Raw genomic sequence first — 25099 nt, 5'->3', positions numbered from 1 at the left:
TGGGGAAGCAGGCGCCTGCCCACCCCCCCACCCCACCATGTAGAAGCATTTCTGCTCCCTCCAGTCTGTACCCCGTGGGTACTCCATCTACAGCACAAACCAGGGAGAAATACACAGACCATGGTGACTTTCATGTGTGCAAAGTACAGTTGTTAAAAACAAGACAAAACCAAACCAGAGATAGAGGCTGTGGCCTCCCTGGGACAGTGCCGAAGTAGTGCCCCCCACTCAGGCCTGCGGAGCGGGCCCCGCACTCCCAACAGTTGGCAGGCAAGGAGGTGGAATCTCACGGGTAGGCCCTGATGGTTGAGAACGGAGACCTGGTGGGGCTGAAGTGTTAGCTGGAGAGAGCCTGATCAAGATGGGGCGGTGGCCTCAGCCCCCTCCTCGGAGTCCCACACTTCAGACTGCAGGTAATCGGCGAAGAGAGCCTTGGCCCGGCGGAGGACGCGGCCCAAGTGGTGTTTCCGCACAAGGCGGTCGAAGTGCATGGCCAGCTCATTGTAATCCAGCCCATTGCGCATGATGTGGTCACGATGCTCCAACAGGATGGCGAGGCAGAGGAAGAGCATGAACGGGTTCCCCCGGCCAAACTCCTGGGGTGGGGGCAGGCCTAAGGGTGGCGGGGGTGGCAGGGCCTTCCCAGGGTCCTGAGGAGAGGCCACCTCTTGCATCAAGGGGGATCCGGCAGCCACATCCCCAGCGGGAGAGGCCTCCTGGGTAGATGGCGGTGATGAGGAGGATGGGGAGTCAGGTCGGGAAGAGGAGGAGAGCAGGGGGTCTGGGGAGTTCAGCAAGGGCTCGGAGAGGGACTTAGAGCTGATGAGGGCTGTTGAGCATGGCAGCTGGACCAGGGGGTCCCTCCTTGTGCCTGTGTTATCCCTGAGTTGCTGGAGGTCATTGAGGCTGGCTTGTCTCAGTAGACGCCCCCCAGTACCAGGCCCCTGGCTGGCTGTGCCCAAGTGATTAACAGCATCCTCAAAGACACCACCCTCTCCACCAGCAGGCCTCAGCATGTGCCTCTGTCGCACAGGCCGCCCTCTGTGGCTACCGAAGCCAGAGTCGGCCACCTGGTTGGGGGGTCCAACGAGCTCAACTTCCTGTTCCGGAGGATCCGGGGGCAGTGAACTCCAGGTGACCTCGAGCATGCGGAGGGCGTCGTCAAAGGCGAACTCGCGCTTCAGCTCGAGCAGCAGCCAGCGGTAACAGAAGAAGAGGTCATCCGCGCCCGCTTCTTGCAGGTACTGGTAGAATTCAGGGTCGGCGTGGCGCAGCAGCAGCTTGAGGTGAGCGAACTTGGTGGCCATGGCACGGCCATCTGGGTGAAAGTTTGCAGCCAGGCGCTTCATAATGCCACAGAAGCAGACAAAGGCATGGCCCTCGTGGTCCATGACGGCGAGAATGGGTGAGGCTAGGTCGCTCATACCCTGGCAGTAGGACACCTGTGGATGGGTGACGGCGTAGGTGGTAAGCAGGTCATGTAGTGCCCGCAGGTGGGGGCCGTCCTCAGGCCCAGCATAGTAGGGGTGAGCCCGGTCCGTACGAAGCACATCTTTGAGGACTGTACTGCGGATAAACTCCAGATCCTCGGGGCTGGCCCGCTGGGCCCATTCACTTTTCAGCTGCTCATACTCCCGGCTCTTGCGTTTCATGTAGTCCATCCGCTCTCGGCCCGTCAGCCCGTCTGGGTAAACGTTCAGCAGGTACCTCCACACCACCTGGCCCCAGGCAGAAGGGAGGAATGAGGCAGAGGTTCATCAGAGGAGCTGCCACACCCCAATGGGGTAGTCACCACCACCTACTTTGAGCCTTTGTCCTCCTTCTGAAAAGGCGACCTGCCCACCTCTGCCTCCCACCCCTTTCTGGAGGAGAACTTCCCACCCTGGAGTACCCCTTCTCGCCAACCGTACGGCAGACTCGGTGTGTGTGTGTGTGTGTGTGTGTGTGTGTGTGTGTGTGTGTGATGAGTTTTGATGGCTGAGAGAGTGAATGAGGGGGGACGATGGAGCCAATGAGCCGCCGAGGAGGCTCACCTTTCGCAGGGAGGGCTCAACCCCACCATGATAGATCCTCAGGCGCAATTCCTCAGGGCGTGAGAGCTGACCCTCATGGTTCAGGTACATGTGAAACTCAGCATCACTCAAGGGTGGCTTGAAAGGCTTGACATCTTCTCCGTATGACCAGCTTAGCACCTGCTGGACTTTAGATAAGGTGCGGCCCACCTGTGAGGAAAGAGAGCAGAAGGCTACTGGTAAGCTGGGCAGGCTAGAGCAAATGCCCACCAGAATGCTAGAATAAAGGGCACTGGGGGTTCTGAGGTCTGCCACGCAGGCCCTGCCCGCCAACCACAGATGGGCCCCAGGGTCCCCGAAGCCACCTGAGAGAGGATGGACTGTGTGAAGGGTAGGGCAGCTGTCGTCAGCGATGACCGTTTCTCAGCTAACAGCACGTCAGAGCCAATGACATCCTTGGGACTGATTATGTCCCAGTCTTCCAGTAGCGGACCTGGGCATACGAAGCAAAGGGATATGGGAAATGAGAAACACAGACCTCAAGCCCCGAGCTCCTCTCCGTCTACTGCAACCAGGCCACCCACAGGACAACGCCTAACCTTCATACCCTCTTCCCAAGTCACCCCAGGCACAAAGAAAGTACAATCATTAGCAATTCTGTTGGGGTAACCATTTCCCAAAACAGCTGGAAAGCCTTGGAAATGTCATCCAGTACAGTAGTAAGTATCATTTATTGACTATTTGCTATGTGTCAGGCACTGTGCTAAGCACTTAACTATCATACAGAAAATAATAAGAGCTAACACTTGCATAGCACTAAGTGACAGGAACTGTTCTCAATGCTTTACGAGCATTAACTCATTTAATATGCACATCAAGCTTATGAGGTAGCCGCTCTTACTACTGCCACCTTTTAGATGAGCAAATAGGCACGGCTCATTTAAGATACTTGTCAGGGAACTGATGACAAGGATCTCCATATAACCTCCTCCCTGGGAGATGGACAACAGAAAAGGGGGTGAAGGGAGACGTCGAACGGTGTAAGATATGACAAACTAATAATAATTTATAAATTATCAAGGGTTCATAATTTATAAATTATCAAGGGAGGGGGGAGTGGGGAGGGAAGGGGAAAAATGAGGAGCTGATATCAAGGGCTCAAGTAGAAAGCAAATATTTTGAGAATGGTGAAGGCAACAAATATACAAATGTGCTTGACACAATGGATGGATGTATGGATTATGATAAGAATTGTATGAACCCCAGATAGGAACTGGAAACACAGGGAATCCAGGACAGATGACCCCTCAGGACCAGTGCTGAGAGTGGCGATACCGGAAGGGTGGAGGGAGGGTGGGGTGGAAAGGGGGAACCGATTGCAAGGATCTATATATAACCTCCTCCCTGGGGGACAGACAGCAGAGGAGAGGGTGAGAGGAGACAGCGGATGGTTCAAGATGTGACAAAATAATGATTTGTAAATTATCAAGGGTTCATTAGGGAGGGGATAAAATGAGGAGCTGATGCCAGGGGCTTAAGCGGAGAGCGGATGTTTTGAGAATGAATGTACAAGTGTGCTTTACACAGTTGATGTCTGTATGGATTGTGATAAGAGTTGTATGAGCCCCTAATAAAATGATTAAAAATTAAAAATAAAACATTCCCCAATTAAAAAAAAGAATTGTACGAGCCCCCAATAAAATGATTTTTTAAAAAGGTACTTGTCCAAAGTCTCACAAATTATGAGTGAAAAAACTTCCATTTGAACGCCAGGCTATTTGGCTTGAGAGTCTTAATCCTTAATCTTATATTCATGATGGCCCCTCCGCTACAAAGGGGAGACAATATCCTTACAGAGGATGCCCTGAAGGTTGTCAACAATTAGTAAGTGGCCCAAGGCTCTATAGCAGGACATTCAGGGATCTATCTGAGCCTCCTTAACTCACTCTAAAAATCCTATTTGGGAAGCAAGTGTGACGTATACATTATGCAACATCCCTTCACCACCACCCCCAATACCTAGGATGCTATTCTTGTCTCTCTCCAGTCAGGCCCTTGAAACATCAATGTAAGTATATTCCTTCTCCCTCCTTACTCCCTCTCACACCCTTCCTGTCTCAAATGCAATGAGGTGGCTGAAGCAGCAGGGACCCTGGAAGAAAGTTTAAGAGATGTGAAAGAAAAGAAAAAAGGCTTACGAAATGTCAGCCCAGATACCACTGAACTGAGTCAACATCACTATCACTAAGTAACCACTAGCACAACCAGGGGCCGGCTTTCAACCAGCATTATATGAAAAACAACAACAAAACAGAACCCCAAATCCCTTCTATTTGTTTGAAGTCCCTAAGTTCCCAAACATATTGAGCCTACTGCTCCCATTTTAGAAAACAAAACCAAAATCAGCGTCCCCCTAGCAAGGAAAATCTTTGGGACTTGATCAAGTGCAGGTATCTTCTTATGCAGACCTCCTGGAGAGTTTCATCGCCCCCTAGGGGGCAGGCAGTACCTACCAGTTTGGGAAACACTGGTTTCTTCCACTGGTTTCATTCACTGGTAACCACCAACTGGCACTTCCATGGAATTCGCTGCACTCTCTCATGGAACTGAGGGGAGCAACCCAAGGCCACATGTGGGTGTCACTGGATGTCTCACAGGGTACCACATGCCCAGTGTCCAAAAGGGAAGCCTAAGACCCACTCTCAGAATGACCTCTTCCTCTGCAAACTGGCAGAGTCCACAGCAGCGCAATCTGTTCAGCTGCTGACGTCAGAAACCTCAGAGATCTCCTTGAGGCCTCTCCTCCTCGATCCCCAGGTCCAAACCATCATTAGACCTCATGGCTTCCGCATGCAAAAACCCCGAAAAACAAAAAAATAACCCCTAAAAAGCCTAATGCCATCTTTCTCTCTTCTGTCTACCTTGTCACCGTGCGAGTCACCAACATCTCACCTGAAACAAGGCCTCCTAACCAGTCCTGCTTTTCTCTGCTTAGGTCCAGGGCAGCTGTTCCAAGACATCCATCAGCTCACCCACATAGCTGACACGCAAGATGAGGAAGGCCATGCCACTGAAATCAAACTAATGATGTATAAGGCCCAATCAAAGAGCAATGTCAAGGGACAGGGCGAACCCTCTACCATTTCAGGGGAGAAGGAGAGGGTGCTAGAGGTTAAGTCCGGGTGATCCAATTTGAAAATACTAGCAATTGCAATAGGAAAAAGAGAGTAAGATGGAGAAGCTGAGGCCGCTCAGTGCCTCTGCTTTTTGCGGGGACTTCCCATACTTGTCTCTCCCATTTCAATCTTGCAATCCTGTCGGAATTTTTAAAAATAGTTTTACTGGCATATCATTCACATATCACACAATTCAATTGTTCGATCCTGTCAGAATTTTTGATGAACAAATCATTGCTGTGAGAAAAATGACTAGATCAACCTATGTCCACCTGAAAGGCAGGACTCCACTAACAATACCTGTGATCCTCAATAGTCCTTTGGCATTTAGCGGAGACATTCCTGTACTTGGCTTCCCATCTGTTCTAATCTGGCTGGGAATCCTGAACTAACATACTGTTGCTATTTCCTTCAGATCCCAAGATTACCCTATCTCCATCTGCAGGACAGGACCCAGCTGACAATACCTGTAGCCTCGGGGAAAAATCACACCACTGAGCAAAAAAAAAAAGACAATCTGAGAACTAGAAGGCTCACCTCCCAGGCCAGTGTGCTCCAGAAGGTGCCTTCCCCGAGCCCTGACTATAAAACGCCTACTACTGTGCTGCTCCAGGGGACCCGTAGCAACCCTTGAGGTCTTTTGGATAGAGTAGAAGCTGTCCTATGAGACTCACTTGCCCTTTTCGACTCTTTACTGAAGTAGATAGAAAGCCCGACTCTTGCCCCCTTAGAACAGCTATTGCTTTCAAACTGCTGACCTTGCAGTTAGAAGCCCAAGTCGTAACCACTACACCACCACGGCTCTATCCTGGGCACGCAAACAAATTCACTGCCATCGAGTCAATACCGACTCATAGTGGCCCCCTGGGGGCTCTCCATGACTGGAACTGTTAAGGGACTAGAAAGCCCAGTCTGTCTCCTGAGGAGCAGCTGGTGGTTTCAAACTGCCGACCATGCGGATCACACCCCAATGCGTAACGCTTACGCCACCGAGGCTCACATCTCGGTACCGGTACTCAATAAACACTCTCGCTATCTTCTGTCCATCTTGTGGATTGGCTGGATTGTGACAGGCTGCCCGGATCACACACTTTGCGTGAACGGTGTTATAATTAAATAAGTGACCATGGAAAATGTCCCTGCAGTGAAGAAATGGCTGGCCAAGTCTTCCTCCCCCAGTTCCACTGTGATCCATGGCGTTTCCAGGGGCTGCCTTTCTAGAAGCAGACTACCAGGGCGTTCTTCCAAGGAGCCTCTGGGGGGGGGAGGAGGGGCTCGAACTTCCAACCTTTAGGTTTGCAGCTGAGTTAACCACATACAAGTCTTTAGATAGGATTAGTTTTTTTGTTTTTGTTTTAATTTAATAAATCTTTTTATTGGGGCTCATGCAACTCTTATCACAATCCATACATCAATTGAGCAAAGCACCCTTATACATTCGTTGCCCTCGTCATTCTCCAAATTCGCCTTCCACTTGGGTTCCTGGAATCAGCCCGTTTTCCTTTTTTCCCTCCCCGCTTCCCCCTTCCCCCTGCACCCTTAATAGTTTATAAATAATTATTTTATCTTATCTTAGACTGCCCGGCATCTCCCCTCACCCACCTTCCCATTGCCCATCCCCCAGGGAGGAGGTTACACATAGATCTCCAAGATCGGTTCTCCCTTTCTACACCCCCTTCCCTCCCGGTGTCGCCACTCCCACAGCTGGTCCTGAGGGGTTCATCGTCCTAGATTCCAGGATTAGTTTTTTAAAATGCATATGAGAACTTCCCCCAACCCATTCATATGCTGGTGAAAGGCTGCAATTCTGCGAATGAAGAAAAACTTTGCTTCCAGAGCTACAGAATAGGCTGTTCCCATGGAAAGAAGAAGATCCGGGTGATGACAGGCTCCAGATCCCTAACGCTGGAGCAAGAAGGAGCTCACGGCACCTATGGAGTACAGTGACCACGAGAGGGTGAGGGAGACTGGAAGAAAACCGACAAAAAAGGAGTGTAAAGGTTTCACTGTCGATTATGCAAACAACTATAAATCTAGCGGTAAGGTTTTTGAGACACACACCTAACATGAGGTGACCAGGAAAGGCGTGCCTAACACACACACACGTAAAACAAGAGCATTTGTGAAGATCAGGAAAAAAGCATCCCACAAGACCAGAGGCATTTACCAGGGGGAAAAAAGAGTCCATTGGTGCTATTTTCCCAACAGCTGTGCTCACCTTGTGACTTCAAACGTTTTTCACAATGCCGTTGCAGCACATTTAGTAAACTACTGTTACTGCACACTGTGTACTTATGTTTTATTGACCATGCAGAGGTCTTTGATTACATGAATCTAGCCCGGAGAAGACTGGGAATTCTGGAGTGCCTCCCTGTGCTCATGCGGAACCTATACCTGGATCAAGAGGCAGTTGTGCGAACAGAACGCGGTTTAAAATATGGACAGGTGTGTGTCAGGGTTGTGTCTTCTCAGCAGACTTATGCACTCTGTATGCCAAGCAGATCATCAGGGAAACTAGTTTATACGAAGCCCATGGCATCGGGATTGAAGGAAGGCTGATTAACAACCTGAGATATGCAGGTGACACCACCCTGCTTGCTGACAGTGAAGACTTGAAGCACTTGCTGATGAAGAACAAAGATTGCAGCCTTCAGTGTGGCTAGAAAACAAAAATCCTCCCAACTGGACAATAGACAATTCGATAAACAGAGAAAAGATTGAAGTTGCCAAGGATTTCATTTTTCTTGTATCCACAATCAGTTATCATGAAAGCAAGCAGTCCAGTGTCAAAGGACACATTCCATCAGGTAAAGCTGCTACGGAGACCTCTTTAAAATGTTGAAAAGCAAGAATGTTACTTTGAAGGCTAAGGTGCTCTTGACCCCAGGCATGGTATTTTCAATCGCCTCATATATATGTAAAAGTTGGACGCTGGAGAAAGAAGACTGAAAAAAGAATCGATGCATTTGGATTACGGTGCTGGCAAAAAATATCGCAAGTACCGTGGGCTGCCAAAAGAACAAACCGATCTGTCTTGGAAGAAGTACGGCCAGAGTGCTTATTATAAGCAAAGATTTCATCTCATGTACTTTGCACATGTTATTATCAGGCGAGACCAGTCTCTGCAGAAGGACATCGTGCTTGGTAAAGTAGACGGGCAGTGAGAAAGAGGAAGGCCCTCAACAAGATGGATTGGCACAGTGGCGGCAACAATGGGCTCAGCCATAGCAATTGTGAGGATGGTGCAGCCTCGGCCACGTTTCCTTCTGTTGTGTACAGGGTCCCTGTGAGTTGGAACCAAGTCAACAGCACCAAACAACCAAAGCAGAGCAGAAGCCTAACTTGCATATGCACTGCGAAAGCCGAACAATTCCATTTACTGCAGTGGCCCAATTCCAAGATATGTCTGAGTTATTCTTATACTGACTGAAAGAAGAACCTGTTAAGAAGACAGGCCAAAAGGACTCTACAAGCACCTGCTCATCCAGTGGCAAAACCTGCTCTGGATTGACATCAGGCTATGAGTACATATTTACCTGAAGTGATTCATCCCAGGGTGGTTTCCCAGCGTTCAGTGTTACGTAACAGGCACAACTCTATTTCCTTATCATAAAATTGTCAGATCCCAAGCTACTACTTAGAAATTCAATGCCCAAACACTCCGAAGTCTAAAGGTCCCCCACCCCACCCCCAGAGCTGAATAAAACTAATTCTAAGATTTACATGGAAGAATTCATGTTTAAGGAGAGTCAAGAAAAAGAATAGTGGGAAAATGGCAGAGCTTGCTTCATCAAAATTCACCACAAAACCACTGCCAAGAAATAATGTGGTGTTAGCACAGCAATGGACAAATAGATCCAATCAGGGCAATGTAATAGAAAGTTCAGGAATAAAGCCGTGTACATACGGGAACTCAGTTATTAACAAAAGTGGATATATTTTCTACTTTCATAATACTGACAGTTTTTATATGTAAAAAAGAAATCAAATAAGTATCCTAGGAAAATAAGTTTATGAGTGGAGATGTTCCAAGGTGACTGAAAACACCAGAAATAGGAGCCTGTGGAGGTGGGTTGCTGAAAATTTAGGGGGCTGCTGGGAACAGGGCTTCTGCATGGCCAACATGGCCGGCAGGCTGTGGTCCAAGACCATGTTTGCTGGCTATGAACGGGGTCTCCAGAACCAGAGGGAGCACACGGCTTTTCTTAAAATTGAAGGTGTTTGTGCCTGAGATGAAACGGAATTTTATTTAAGCAAGAGATGTGCTTCTGTGTCCACAGCAAAGAACCACACCGTGACTCCTGGTGGCAAACCTAACAAAACCAGAGTCACCTGGGGAAAGGTACCTCCTGCCTGTGGAAACAGTGGCAGGGTTTGGGCCACATTCCGGAGCAACCTCCCTGCTCAGGCTATTGGACACTGAATCCACGTGAAGCTATACCCCTCAAGGATTTAAACTTAAAAGTAAACAAATAAAATTGTGTGTTTGTTAAAGAAAAGACCAGAAATAATAGAATAAAAGAGAGACATATAAGACTATATGTAACCTTTAAATTTTGGTGTGAGAGGACAAAAAAGACATCATAAAACAAATTTTTTTTCATAAACAAATTTTTTAAATGAGAGATAGTCTGTATATAACAGACTAAGAATTCCTATCACAAATGTATACATCAATCAGAAGTCTAGGTTTGGGAATCTTCACACTGTTAAGGCGACAGAAACTGTCTTCTTTCCAGAAAGAGGGACTAGTCCATGCAAGTGGTCACAATACCGCCTGCTGCTTTCACATGAAAACAATCACAAGAATATTAATAATCTCTATGACAGAAGATAAATTGGTTGCTATAAAATTACAGAAACCCCTTCCGGTGACGACATTGCTCGTCGACGCGGAAGAGCCCTCACAGCGACGGTCCCAGTGGGGTCCCACACCGTCAGGGTGTGCCTGATGGTGTTGATGGTGACACAGAACCCATGCGTTATCGCCAACACAGCATGCTCACGTGTGCTTCCAGCCTCTGCTTCAACATTCCCTGTTTCAGAAGAGCAGGCCTGGCCACCTTCTTAATGAATTCTCACGTGCGGGAAATCCCAGATAACAGAAAAATTATCTCTCCACTGACTCTCCCTTTCCCCACCTACTTGTCATGTTGGTGGAATTCTTCAAAATCGTGGTCACTACATTTAGTGGTTGGTCGCAGGCTTGGTGAACAGAGAGCCAGTCCAGCTAGACAGCTGGAGACCAAGGCCGACCGTTTTGGACTTTCATGAAATTCCAAGCAAGGGTGTGTACTGCTCTGCCTGCCTGTGGTCCAAACATCATTCACCTGCCTCCAGACTGCCCAGTGGCTCTGCCTGTCCTAGCAGCCCTCTTCCTAGAGAGTCTCCTGTGCTTAGAGAGCACATTCACTCGCACCTTCAGAAGCTGTAGCCTGGAAGTGGTGAATAACTCCCAGAAGTTGTACTTACCTGGCTACTCAAAGCTTTTATGACCCAAGGAATTGACTCAGCAAACTAGCAAGTAAACGTACAAGTTTTGAATTACATTATGGCAACTGACCAAGATGTCCCACGAGTCTATGGTCCTACTCTTCAAAACCAGGAAATCAATCTCAAGAAGTGTTTCATTACATCTAAGAAGTAGCCGGCACCACAGCACCAAATCTTCATCCATCAACTTTATGCTGTTTAACTTGCCTATTGGAAATTGTGCCCGGCTTTGCCAGTGATGTGTTTTCTTGAGGACGTTTTTGAGTTTTGTATATGCTGGTGATCGTGGCTTTGGTCTACCTCTGTTGCCATGTATGCGTGTATGTCCCAGGATGTACCTGCCTATTACAGATCTGCTTACACAATTTGGGGGGACTCAACTTTTGCTCTTGTGACTATTCTCTTCATCAACTTCAAGTGCTATTTTATAATCACTCTCCAGTGAGGGGAAATTGTTGAGTTGGAGACAAATTAAAATTTACTAAAAGTGCCCATGTAGTTTACAGATGGTTTTTTCTCCCAGAAAAGGTAATCATATATTTGTTCCATCTGCTTTGCCAATGAACCGGTTTTTGCTCTCATAACAAAATGTGTATGAATTTGTGACTTGTGTAGTTGTGGGAGCTAATGAACAGGAAGCAGGAGGGCAAAGGCTGGTGTATGCAGTGGGGGTGAATCAGACCTTCCTTCCTGAAGATCCTGGCTGACCTGGAGTCACAGAGAACAATTTTGTCTTTGTTTGATTTCATCATTCAAGTCCCTTAAACTGCTCCACGACTGAAAAAGCTATGCATATTTTCCCACTGTTGACCTATTTCTCTATGAATTTTGGGGTGTATTTGTAGACTTTGGAAATTTTGCCGTAGTATATGTGGAGCTTATCTTTGTTGCAACTTGATAAATTGTTTTCAATTTTAAAAAATTACAGAAACCCTTATTAAATAAAAATATCAAAATGTGAAGCTATACACTTCCGAAGGCGGCAACTCTTCCTTGAAGAATTATCTTCAATTTATACTATTTCAGAATGGCAGCTTTGACAACCTCAAAGAACTCAAATTATGTTCCTTTTCAATGTTACTTTAGTTTTAGAACAAAAAGAAGCCTGAAGGGGCAATCCAGCCCTGGCTGTAGGGTGGACAGAGTAAGGTCGCCCAATGAAATTCTCCAAGGACAGTCCTTGCTGCTATCAAAGAATGAGCAAGTGCATTCCCATGATGGCAAAAATTCTTTGGTACAACTTTCCTGGTCTTCTTCTCATCAAAAATTGAAACAAGTTTTCAATTTTCTTACAACCTCTTCCTAATAAACCCCACAATCGTTCAGCGTCCTTCAAAAAAAATCTATTGAGATTCACATTTTGACATCTCAAAGAAAGCAGTTGCCATAATTGCCTCAGCTGACTTATCTCCCTGACCTTCCTTGGGATGCATGATCCAGCTAAACAATGCTGTGTGCTTTGTTGAAAACCTTCAATGATTTGGGCAGATGTTCACTTGAACTTTGTTAAGACTTTGATATTACCCTCGATCTCGAAATCATCTTGTGTTGTCCCTCATGGCACAAAAGTAGTATTTTTTTGGAAGGCACCCTAAAAAGAGTTAAAACAAGAGTATGACTGCGAGGATTGGTCTGCAGTTCAGCCACTGATCGCAGAAAAAAAGCCCATGCATGTATGAACGGGGACTCTAGTAGCAATCGTTCTTTACGTATCCTCACAACAACAGTTCCTAGCTCCTGAACACTTCGTCGCACACTGCAACACACAATTTTATAGTAAACACATACCATTCATATACGGTCATGAATGGACTGCATCCCCCCAAAGTATGTGTGGTAAGTCCTAACCTTTAAGCTTTGGTTTTAATCCTATTTGGGACTGTGTTGTCTTAGCTTTTTTTTTTCCTTAGTGAATCTTTTTTGAGATAGAAAAGATGAAGCAAGTAAGCGATGTGGAGGTATGAGGAAAGAGAGACACGGAGCAGCATAAGCTGAAAGAGACAGGGCTGTCCTCTAGAGCAGACAGCAAGATAAAATCTTGCCATGGAGCTGTAGTAAACTCACTAGGACTCGGAGCTCTTAAACTGTGAAAGAATGCTCGTTAAAGCCACTCACTTGTGGTACTTCTGTTCCAGTAGCACCAGATAACTCAGACATCTTCAAAGATTTCATGGGAAAATGGAATCAAGCGATAACGGAATTTTCTCATCAACTTTTTGGAGCTCCCTTGTAGGAAAATACAAATATACATATACACACATTTCTCTCTATGTAGATAAATGTGTGTGTGTAAATAAATAAAGAACTTGTACAGAAACAGACACTGTGATCAAAGTGGTTCCTGAGAGCAGTGGTTCTCACCCTTCCTAATGCCACGTCCCTTTCATACAGTTCCTCATGATGTGGTGACCCCCTCCCCACCATAGAATGATTGTCGTTGCTACTTCATCACTGTCATTTTGCTTTAGAACCAAATATGAGCAGATCAAGAAAAGCCATAGTGGTTCTAAGAGACTTCAGTATTACTTGAAATATTTTCATTTTTAATATAAAGAACTATTTATGGAGTAATCAAACGTTATTTCTTTAAAACTGTAACTCTAAAAACTACCATCAGAAGTTTAATAGAATAAACGGATTCTATTAAATGAAGGGGAAAAAAGATCAGTAAATGAAAGAAAACAAATGCACAGGAGAGTTTTAAAGAGAAAAACATGGAAATTATAGGCTTGAAATCGACATGGAGCTGGCTTAAGACTTAACGAAGAGATCAATTTAAGAGAATCAAGAATTCAAATAAAATAAAAACAACAACAAAAGAGAATTCAGAAGCAGCCCCACACATAGGCAGGAACTTAAGTAAGATCTCTGAATGTTAGAAAAGAACTACCTTATCAGTAACTGAAATTTAGGGGAAAAATTTTAAACCCACGTTTTTTTTAACAAGTTTATGCACAGGCAAATGTGGTAAAGAAAGCTGATGGTGCCTGGCTACCAAAAGATATAGCACCCGAAGCCTTAAAGACCTGAAGATAAGCAAGCAGCCATCTAGCTGAGAGACAACAAAACCCACATGGAAGAAGCACACCGGCCTGTCCTGACTAGATCGCTGAGGACAAAGTGGGTGCATAAGCAAAAGTTGTAAACAAAGCTGATGGTGCCCGGCTATCAAATGATATAGCATCAGGGGTCTTAAAGGCTTGAAGATAATCAGGCAGCCATCTAGCTAAGAAACAACAAAGCCCACATGGAAGAAGCACACCAGCCTACCCTGACGCGAATGCTGAAGACAAAGCGGATGCATGGGCAAGTGAGGTAAAGAAAGCTGATGGTGCCCAGTTGTCAAAATATATAGAATCTGGGGCTCTCTGGCTCGGGACTAGGTTGCGGCAAGATGGCCAAACGCACCAAGAAGGTCGGGATCATGGGCAAATATGGGACCCGTTACGGCGCCTCCCTCAGGAAAATGGTGAAGAAAATTGAAATCAACCAACATGCCAAAGTACACTTGCTCCTTCTGCGGCAAAACCAAGATGAAGAGATGCGCCGTGGGCATCTGGCACAGCGGTTCCTGCATGAAGACAGTCGCCAGTGGGGCCTGGACCTACAATACCACCTCTGCTGTCACAGTAAAGTCTGCCATCAGAAGACTGAAGGAATTGAAAGACCAGTAGAAGCTCCACTATCTGAAACCTCTCTGGCCTGTAATAAATGGGTTAATTTATGTAACGATAAAAAAAAAAGAATCTGGGGTCCCGTAGGCTTGAAGATAAACAAGGGGCCATCTAACTGAGAAACAACAAAGCCCACATGGAAAATGCCTGTGAGATGACAAGGCATCGCATTACAGCAGGGCTGCTCAAAGATAGTGGTGCACTGCACACGTATGGCTTTCCATCTGACACACCCGAGGTCTCCTCGGAGACCCTCATTTCAGGGCTTTGACTCATAGTTTTTCCCATTCCACTTACCATGAGGAATCACACAAAGTCTGTCTAAGAATACCAGTCTGCTCCTGTTTCTGTTCATCAGCCACGGTCAAACCAGTGTGAAGCCCCGCCTTAAAGGGCAAGGAGGAGCCATCTGTGAGTCAGGTGTTTATAGCCAAGGACTGCTTGCATGTGGCCTCTCTGGCCCTAGGGATGTCATTCTGCCAAAAGGATGTTTTAGGCCACAATCTTGCACAGGGATCATTTAGGCTACTGTGCAAATAAGGTGCGGAAAACCTCTGCAGGGATTGGGCGAGTACTGCACCCTACTGAGGAGGGTGGTCGGTTTTGTCATTGTGCTACACCTGGTGGTGGTGGTGGTGAGCGCCATCAAGTCAGCTACGTCCCGTAGTAACTGCACAGCAAGACGAAACACTGCACGGCCCTGCGTCATCCTCACAGGTGTTCCTACGCCTAGAGTCCAGCGATGCAGCCCCGGTGTCCGTCCAGCTCGTCGAGGGCCTTCCTCTTTGTTGCTGCCCTCCACTTTACCAAACAGGATGTCTTTCTTCAGGGGCTGTTCTCTCCTGACAACTTGTCTAAAGTATGGGAGACAAAGCCTTGCCATCCTTACCTCCAAGGAGCACTCTGGCATACCTCTTACAAGACAGCTTGATTTGTCCTAAAAGAACTAATCCCTTTAGGAGAGGAGATGGGTCAGTCAGGGTGCGAGGTAGTACCGATGAAGAACACAGCTTTCCCCCAGATCCTGGATGCTTCCTCCCCCCAACTACCATGATCCGAATTCTACCTTGCAGGACTGGATAGGGCAGAGGTTGTACACTGGTGCATATGAGGGCTGGAGGCACAGGGAATGCAGGGTGGACGATACCTTCAGGACCAAGGGTGTGAGGGGCGATGCTGGGAGGGTAGAGGGTGAGTGGGTTGGAAAGGGGGAACTGATTACAAGGATCCACATGTGACCTCCTCCCTGGGAGTTGAACGGCAGAGAAGGGGGGGAAGGGAGACTCCGGATAGGGCAAGATATGACAAAATAACAATCTATAAATTATCAAGGGCGCATGAGGGAGGGGGGAGCGGGGAGGGAGGGGGAAAAAAAGAGGACCTGATACCAAGGGCTTAAGTGGAGAGCAAATGGTTCGAAAATGATTAGGGCAAAGAATGTACAGATGTGCTTTATACAACTGATGTATGCATATGTATGGATTGTGATAAGAGTTGTATGAGCCCCTAATAAAATGTAAAAAAAAAGAACTAATCCCACAGAGATTAAAGAAGGCCTGACTACCATCAAGGAGAGGAGCTGGGAGTAGAGTATGTTCTTTGCACCAGAGGCCCATGTGCTCATAACCTCCCAGACCCAGGAGGCACACACAGCTGTCAACGCTGTAGTGCAGAGAAGTGGTAAGAAGGGGTCCAGCAATGGCAGAGTCCTGGGGCGGGGGGCGGGGGCCCAGCACAGGAGGGCTTGGTTGGAAGCTGTTGTGACTAACACACTGCGTCCTGTTGTGTCTAAGTTGTTCCCATTACTTCCCAGTTAATCTTGATCCTGAGCAGTAGCCTGTTACTTTCTTAATAAACCACTGGACTCTAAGTAGAGTTTGTGAGTTCGATGAAACTGAGGAAAAGCACTGAGGAGAGAAGTAGTGTTAGTGAGGGAGTGATACAGCAGTTTAACTCGTGGGGCATTTATGACCTTTTTAACCCATCTCAGAAGAACCAGCTTTGTGCTGATTCTTCCTTAGTACAGGAAACATTTGGGATCAACTCAATGGAAATGAGTTTGGTTTTTCAGATTTACAAACCCACAGTAACGGTAAAAGAAGAAAATATTGAATACCTTATATTCCACTTCATCTAGTTCCTCCAGCGGCTAATTTCTTTCCCGCCTCATTTGCTTTACCTCACACTTTGTGTATACCTTTAATTTATTTTTGTCACCTTGTTTACAGGCATCATGATGCTTTCCTCGTAAATATGTATCTGTTTTGTTTCTCCCCCAAGAATAAAAACATTTTCCTTCAAAAACCATGATATACCCAGGAAAGGTAACCCCAGTACAAAACTATTATCTAATGTGTGATCCATAATCAAATTCATGGGACTCTGTCTTAATTTAGCTGTGTACTCTCAGGAACCAGGCATCGGCAAAAGTGAGGAGACACGAATATGGAAAGAGAAGTGGCAGAGACACGAAAACAAATGAGTGAGCCAAGAGCTGAAAAACTGAAAATGAGCAGAGAATGAGAAAATTAATAAGCACAACAGCCATAGCAAATACTGCTATACTTAGACCTGATTAGAACTCAAAAGATCCAATACCACAGCTATATTATTACAGTACATAATTATACTGTTACCAGATTGCATGCTACAGAATACAATAGAATAATATAGTCGTAATCATGTTTTGAGCATCCACTATGTGGCCATGTACCACTCCAAGCATTTTACCTAAAGTTCCCTGTTTAATCTTCAAAACAGCCCTAAGGTATCAGATCTCTATGTTATAGGTGAAGAAACTGAGGCCCAGTACCCAAGCTGCCCAGTTCACAGGTAGAATATTGAGGATAGAGTCACAACCCCCATCCTATGGGGCAAGGTTCCCAGAGCAGTCCCTGGGCGCACTGCGTACTTACTGTCCTCGGTGGGCCGGATGTCCACACGCAACTGTAGGTAAGGTTTGGAGGCGGTGGCAAAAGCCGTGCTCAGGTCCCAGTCAGATAGGAGTGAGAGGTATGCTTCCTGCCCGAGACGATCCCGGCCCAGGTAGCTGATGCCAAAATTCTTTTTCCTAGACAAAGACATGTAGAAGTGTCAGTGCTTCCAGTACCCTGGAAGTCTCAGGAATGGCTTCCAAAATGAGGAGGCAGAGTATAAAGAAATATACGCAAGGAATTCCTCCGATGGTCTAAGGAGGTTGTGTCCAGTCATTTATACCTGTTTTATTATACTAATCCAGAAACATGCTTGTTTATTTCTGGAAGGCGCATTGGAAACTGGTAAAATGGTAGTCCCCTCTGGGGAGGGTAACAGGCTAGTTGGGAGATATAAACAGGAGAAATGGGCCTTATCGCTCTGCCCCCAAAATAAAGCCATCTGTATGTTTACTCTTTTTCGCAACAAAAAGATTTATGGGGAGGAAGAGCAAAAGGGCAAGTGTTTGCTTAGAGGGTACTAAGCTTAAGTTAATGGAGGTGTAATCAATGCCCCTGAATTGTACATGTAGAAAAGTATAGAGATGTTTTATGTATATTTTCACCACGCAAAAAATGTAACATTTGTTCAAAAAAGGTTTCTATGAAAAAAGGAAACTAAGAATTTTTTCTTCAGATATATATGTGTAACATGCAAAGATGTGTGATAATCATTCTAAGTAGGGAAACATCCTAAATACCCATCATTTTTGTACTGTCTGAATGTGGCCACGTGCTTGTGCCTCTCCCAGGACCACAACAAAATCAACCATCACACCTGCTTCCCAGAGGCACTTTTCATCTGTCGGTTGGCAATGTCTTATAATGAGCAGTGTTGGCGAGCATGTGAAGGTGCTGTTGCTGAAGCTGTAAACGGGCCACACCAACTTTACCGAGCAAGTCAACACTAGTTTCTCTTCATCCAGTTCCGAAGGAACAGTATCAGAGCTTCAATTGTGAGATTCTGGTGTACAGAAGGTATGGATGACATTGGAAGCCCAAAATGCATTTGCACGATCTCCACAGGGTTATAATCAGCCTCCGGGGGTTTCCTTCGACCCATCATTGCGGGAGGGGAATAACCTGGCAATCAGGCAGAGAGGACTGGAGAGACCACTACAGTTGATTAAAAGAAGACATCTCACTTGAACTGTTAAAAACCTTGTCACTTGATCTCCCTTCTGATATGCTTTGGGCTTGATCTGGTTTTTAATATTTTCTGGTTTTATTTCATATTGGGGTTCATCTCTGTCGTATTTTATCATTGTTGGTAGTCTTCTTGAATCTTCATTATGCGTTTTTCTATGTTTTTGGTATATGAAGCCAGGATGGGTGAATCTAGAGAGACAACTCGAATAAGGGTTCTTGGGGGGGGGGTATGATGGGGGTAGGTTAATGGGGAGTTGATACCAAGGAGTTCAAGAAGGAAGAAAATGTTCTGAAACTGGTTTTGGTAGCAATTGTACAACACTGCCTGCTGTGATTAAACTATGAAATGGTATGATGTCTGGATTAGATCCTAATAAAATGGTTTGGGGAAAAAAATACAACTCAAAACAAATTCCCTTCAGGATTTTAATGGAATAAGCTAATTCTATTAAATAAAAACGAACAGTAGGTACATAAGACTACTCAAGAGAATTTCTTTCAAAGAGAAAGACATTCTTTTAAAAAAAATCATTTTATTGGGGGCTCTTACAGCTTTTATCACAATCCATACATCCATCCATTGTGTCAAGCACATGTGTACATCCATTTCCATCATCATTCTCAAAACATTTTTTCTACTTGAACCCTTGGTATCAATCAGCTCATTTCCCCCCTCCCCCCTCACTCTCTCATGAACCCTTGATAATTTATCTTTTTTTTCATGTCTTACATCAACTGCTGTCTCCCTTCACTCCCTCTTCTATTGTCCATTCCCCCCTCCCCCAGGGGGTTATATGCAGATCATCGTGATTGATTTCCTCTGTCTCCCCTGACCTTCCCCTTCCTCTCCTGGTATCACTACTCTCAATATTGGTCCTGAGGGCTTTTTAGATGGCTCTTAGTTGGCTCTAGGATATGCAGGAAGGAGATCGTTAAGGAATAAAGGACTGCAGGCTCCTTGAGAAAGACATTTTTTTCCAGTGAGCCACAATAAGAAATCTATTGCACAGTTCAATTCAATCATACTTACATTTGTTATCATACATTTGTTGTTAGCTGTTGTTAAGTTGGTGCCCAATCCATGGCAACATAATTGCACAATGGACAAGGACCATTGTGATCCCTAGGGGTTGGTTTTAAAAATTATTTTATTGGGGGCCCGTATAACTCTCATCAAAATCCATCCATCCATTGTGTCAAGCGCATTTGTACATTTGTTGCCATCATCATTCTTAAAACATTTGCTTTCTACTTGAGCCCTTGATATCAGATCCTCATTTCACCCCCTCCCTTTCTGCTCCCCGTCCCTCATGAACCCTTGATAATTTATAAGTTATTATTATTTTGTCATGTCTTACACTGTCCGACGTCTCCTTTCACCCACTTTTCCGTTGTCCGTCCCCCAGGGAGGTGGTTATATGTAGATCCTTGTAATCAGTTCCCCCTTTCTACCACACCTTCCCTCCACTCTCCCGGTATCGCCACTCTCACCACTGGTCCTGAAGGAGTCATCCATTCTGGATTCCCTGTGTTTCCCATTCCTATCTGTACCAGTGTACATCCTCTGGTCTAGTCAGACTTGTAAAGTAGAATTGGGATCATGATAGTGGGGGAGAGGAAGCATTAAAGAACTAGAGGAAAGTTGTATGTTTCATCGTTGCTATACTGCACCCTGACTGGCTCGTCTCCTCTCCATGAGAGAAAGACATTCTTAACATGCCAAAAGTTTTGTTCCTTTTTGTAAAACAGAAAAAAATTATGTTTTACAAGAATTTTTAAGTAAAAGAGGAAGATATTAAAACATAAGGCTATAGTGATAACAATACTGGTAAAACTTGGGAGAGTATTTTGGAAACATCTGTTGACATTTTTAAAAGTACACACCCTTAATCAGCAAGGGCACTAAGAATTTAACCTATTGCTGAATACCATCAAGTCTATTCCAACTCAAGAGTAGCCCCACGCGAACTGCTCCATAGGGTGTTCTTGATTGTAATCTGTCTTCACAGAAGCAGACCACCAGACCTTTCTCCCACGGAGCTACTGGGTGACTTCAAACCACCAACCTTTCGGTTAGCAGCTGAGCGCCTAACTGCTGCATAACCACGACACCTTTATCCTATGACTCGACTTCCCCAAGTGCCCCATGATATGCATATGTGGCTATTCACCATGACAAAGGTCCTACCAAGAATATGCCAATGTTCACTGAAGCATTATTCAAAATAGCCAAGAGGTAGAAGCAAGCCAAATGTCCATCAACAGATGAACAGATAAACAAATGTGGTCTCGCCGTTCAATGGAATCCTACTCAGCCACAGAGAGAAATGGAATCCTGATGCATGCTCCGGCATGGATGACCCTTGAAAACATTGTTGAGTAAAGTCAGGCCCCAAAGGGCAAATATTGTATGATCCCACTCACACCAAAGATCTAGAATAGGAAAATGCATGGAGACCAGAGTTTATCAGTGACTACCAAGGGCTGGAGGAAGGACAGGATGGGGCGGTATTGCTGAAGGGGTACTGAGTCTCTGTTTGGCGTCAGGAAAGACTTTTGGAAATAGAGAATAGTAAATGGTTGCCTAACATAGAGAAAATGATTAATGTCAGTGAATTGTACACTTAAAATGGTTAAAACGGAAAATTTTTATTATCATACTTTAATCCCTCCCACCCCAAACACACACATACATCCAAAGCCAACAGCCCCGGCTTATTAAAGGAAGCAGTTTTTGAATGATGTGCTTATAGGGCTATGTCTTACATTTATATGGTGTTTAAGTTTTTGTTCATAGCATATGTACTATTTTTAGTACAATATGCTGTTCCAAAACCTTGGCCATTATCAATTTGTCTTGCATTTTTTCAAGTGGAAGAATTGGTTCTTTATCTAATAAATGAAGTAAAATGAATAAATAATAAAACCTCTACCAAACAAAATATAGAGGTGAGCAGCCCCACTGGCCAATCCCCAGCATCCCCTCACTCACCCGTTTAAGTCAAAAGCTCGGATGAGGATATGCTGTAATACATCCAGAGATGTGATCTGGGGGTCAACAGCGAAGGACCGGAACTCAGGCGGCAATAAGCTCTCACACTTCTGGGGAGAGAAGACACCGTGCAGGCCATCAGGGGCCACGTCACCATGCTGAAGTGAAATGAGTGACGTACAAAGTGGTAGAAGACAAGGTCAGAGAAGTGGCAGGGACCAGAGATGGAGGAGGGTATTCTAGATCAGGTTGGGGCCTTTGGTTTTTGCTGAGTGAGAGAGGAGCTCAGGAGGGTTTTGAGCAGAAGAGGGACTTGATTTGACTTAGGATTTAACTGGATCCTTCTGACTGCTAGCAGCCCAGTGGGGACGAGGCTACTGCAATGGTCCAGGCACCCTTTTTCTACAAGCACATCCTAGTATCACCGTGTCCTGCCTGGCCCCATTAAATCAATCCTCCATGCTAATGTTCGCATATTTATCTACAGCATTCACATGTTTAAACCTCTTGGCAACCCATAACCTCTAGGAGAAGTTTCAGGATCCCCAGCCAGAGCATTGATGGCCATCTTTTTTTCAACTTTACACTCTGGAGTACCAAATTTCTGGAAGTAACGTTGAACACATCTTGACCCCAAGTTTTTCCTTATGCAACCCCCTAGTCTGGAAAGTCCTTCCCACTTTCTTGTCTTGGCTTACTTGCAGCTCAGGTATCGCTGCTTTTCCGAACCCCCAAAGCTCTACCATAGCGCTTGCTTTATTATACTGAAATGGTCTGTATTTCTCTCCTGAACCTACCTACCTTCTCATTACCACCACTGACACTACCCGGATTCAAGCCACTACCACTGCTTGCCCACACTACTGCCAATTCCTTTTACTTGGACGGTACACCAAAGAGGAACCCTGGTGGCGCAGTGGTTAAACACTAGACTGTTAACCAGAAGGGGTCCCAACCCGCCAGCTGCTTCATGGGAAGCAATGGCAGTGGCTTCTGTGAAGATTTACGACCTTGGAAACCCTATGGGGAAGTCCTGTTCTGTCCTATACGGTAGCTATGAGTTGGAATCAACTGGACAGGAAGGGATATATATATATATATATATATATATATATATATATATATATATATATATATATATATATATATATATATATATATATATACCAAAGGCCTTTCCCAATATGCCCACCACTCTGCCTCACTTTCAGCTCTAGTAATAAGGAAACCTAAGGAAACGGACAAGTTCATTCCCACCTCCCACTCTGCCTTTGTGGTTCCCTCTGCCTAGACACCCCTCTCCCGGCCCCCGCGTGCATGACTCCTTTTTAATTCCAGTCCTTGCTTTGTCAATACCTCCTCTGGGTCTTTCCCGGGACCACCTTGCTTAAAGTTCATCGCCTTTTTTATTATGTCCTCATATCCGAACCATCTTACTCATTTCAGCTGTCCGTCTCTCTCACAATCCCTCAGCTCATCGAGGGTGGAGATTCTCAATATCATTATTTGTTGACTGACTTCAGAGCCCTCTCCCTCCCACAGGGCTCCGCCCCTCACCTACTATGGCCCCTCCTCCAACTCCACAGCCCCTTCCCTCTACCTTTTCTCTTCACCCATCCATTCCATAAAGCCTCACCTTTCCATCTTCAGACTTTTGCCCCAGTATAGGTCCCTGTGGCCCGGCCCCCCGGCCTAACACCCTGCCCCTGCATCTCCAGGTTCCGTTCCCACCTCCATCAGCACTGCCCTCTGCCTTCAAACCTCGCCCCGCAGGTAACGCCCCACATCGCAGGCCCCGCCCCCGCCCTTGGAGACTAGGGTGGGGGTGGGGAGGACGGGCAGACCGACCACCGGTCTCACCTTGACTCGGACCCGCACTACCTCCCGCTCCTCCTCCTCAGCCGGCGCCGCCTGTCCTCCCCCGCCAGGCGAAGGCGCTCCGGAGCCGGCCAAGTCCGAAGACCCCGAGGCCGCTGCCATCCCGCTGCCGCTAGCTCAGGATGACAGCTGACTGTTGCCCCCGCGCCCATACACAGTGTGCACCCTAAAGTGCGGGTGCCCAAGACCCCACCTTGCGCCCATACGCAGGCGCAGACTGTGCCGCACGACCCAACCCCCACCGCCCCTCCCACCCGGCCCTGGGTGATGGTATGAGCATGCGTGTCGACTAGCGCTCTTGTAAATGGCCCCGCCCCCAAAGCCGGGACTCGGCCTCACGTCGGTGAAAACGCGGGGGGTTCGCCTCCCCACCCCTGCCTTCCTCTTGCGGTTTGGTTTCCTTTGGCACTTTACTTCGGATTCATCTAGCTGTGTGGTGACCGGTTAGGACTAGAGAAGTGGGCGGGTAAAGGAGGCTGTTGCGCGATGACGTCAAGGCCCCCAGACGCCGCCCGCCCGCAGTCTCCGTGTGCCGCTGCTGACGGATGATGTCATTTATTTAAATACCTGTGGTCCTTGCTCAAATGAGTGCTGTGCAGGAAAAAATAAATGCTCTTCCCAGAGGATTTTTAAAAAATAGTGTCAATGACTATTTGGATTATCCCACGTATATGAAATATTAGAAGAGGGAAATGCTAAGGAAAAAATTTTATTCTTGGTTACTGTGGGCAAGAGGAAGGGTGTGATGGAATACCCGTTTCCGTTTCTAGGGCGCCTTTAAAAAGAAATCTTGTTCTCTAGGGGGAAAATAAGAATTTGGAGGTCAAAAATTACATCACCTTTTTAACAAAACTCATATGGACATCTTCCCAAATCATTGAAGGTGTGCAACCAGTTTACAAGATTGCCGCCCAACAAATTTGTAGAGGGACCAAATGTTTGAACGGAAGTTGGTAAGACCTCAAATGTGCGCCCAGACAGGGAAGACCATCAACCTCAATGAATGAGGAAACTGTGAAGGACTAAACGTCACAAACTGGCGGAAGGTGGCCATAGAATTACCATTAGTGCAATAGCTCCTGAAGTTAGGATTTCACGTGGTTTGGCATTTTTACTTTTAAGTGAACATCTTGTCCTCAGCAAACTTTCAGCTTGATAGGTACCAAAAGTGTTGCATGAAAATCAGCTAGCTCAAAGAGTTGATTCTTCCATCATTGTTGATTCTTCCATCAGCGCTCTAAGCCGCATTGAAGCTAATGAAGGCAGTTTTATGGAACCAATTCTATGCTGGGAAGAGTCTTAGATTTACCAATATGATCCAGAGGGCAAAGTCCAATCAAACACTGACTGTTAGTTGGGGTAATCTTGGTCCAGTTTCTGAAAGGACAATCATGAGGGCTTATTAGGAAGAAGTTCTAAGAAAATGGAAGCTGTGTTGTAAGGAAAAGACCAAGAAAGTTACACGGAGACCCCACCTCCCCTTATCACAACACTGAACCTGCTTCGTTCTTCCATGGCAGCAAGAGCTGTCTGGCAGGAGCGCACCCTACAGCCCTAACCTTTCCCTTTCAGGTATCTTTTTGTTCCCCAAACTCGAACCTGTCAAAGGAAGCCGGTGAGAGACCCAGGAGGATGCCACAACTACCATTTTCATGTGGTATAAATCACAGTGTAGAATTCTTTGAGGGGAAGAGTTAGAAAAATGGAAATACTACATTTAGGAGTATTGAATCAGAACTTCAAATTCGGAGTG

At 46.1% G+C, this 25099-nt stretch overlaps 1 protein-coding gene and 1 pseudogene across 1 annotated transcript; one reads left to right on the top strand and one right to left on the bottom strand.

Annotated features, from left to right (window-relative positions):
- Nucleotides 1-128: 128 nt before the first annotated feature.
- On the bottom strand, nt 129-23567 carry TBC1D25 (TBC1 domain family member 25). Its single transcript, XM_075539040.1, has 6 exons — nt 23329-23567; nt 21469-21578; nt 17271-17425; nt 2378-2505; nt 2034-2222; nt 129-1718 (listed from the first exon to the last, which is right to left on the bottom strand). Exons 1-6 carry the CDS (start codon nt 23446-23448, stop codon nt 357-359), a joined length of 2064 nt encoding a protein of 687 aa, XP_075395155.1. The 5' UTR covers nt 23449-23567; the 3' UTR covers nt 129-356.
- LOC142434559 (large ribosomal subunit protein eL33 pseudogene) lies at nt 9312-9644 on the top strand (annotated as a pseudogene).
- Nucleotides 23568-25099: the final 1532 nt, after the last annotated feature.

This window comes from Tenrec ecaudatus, chromosome X (assembly GCF_050624435.1).
Source record: "Tenrec ecaudatus isolate mTenEca1 chromosome X, mTenEca1.hap1, whole genome shotgun sequence".
Lineage (NCBI taxonomy): Eukaryota > Metazoa > Chordata > Mammalia > Afrosoricida > Tenrecidae > Tenrec > Tenrec ecaudatus.
The sequence above is the reverse complement of the archived record's forward strand: the minus strand, read 5'-3'. Positions and strand labels throughout refer to the sequence as shown.

Bases quoted from the DNA above. Each gene is read 5' to 3' on its own strand.
- TBC1D25 (XM_075539040.1), bottom strand. From the start codon at position 23,448: ATGGCAGCGGCCTCGGGGTCTTCGGACTTGGCCGGCTCCGGAGCGCCT. The intron at 2,506-17,270 runs GTAAGTACGCAG...TCGTATGCCCAG, and splicing joins CATCCGGCCCACCGAGGACA to GTCCGCTACTGGAAGACTGG. The intron at 2,223-2,377 runs GTGGCTTCGGGG...CTTTCCTCACAG, and splicing joins CACAGTCCATCCTCTCTCAG to GTGGGCCGCACCTTATCTAA.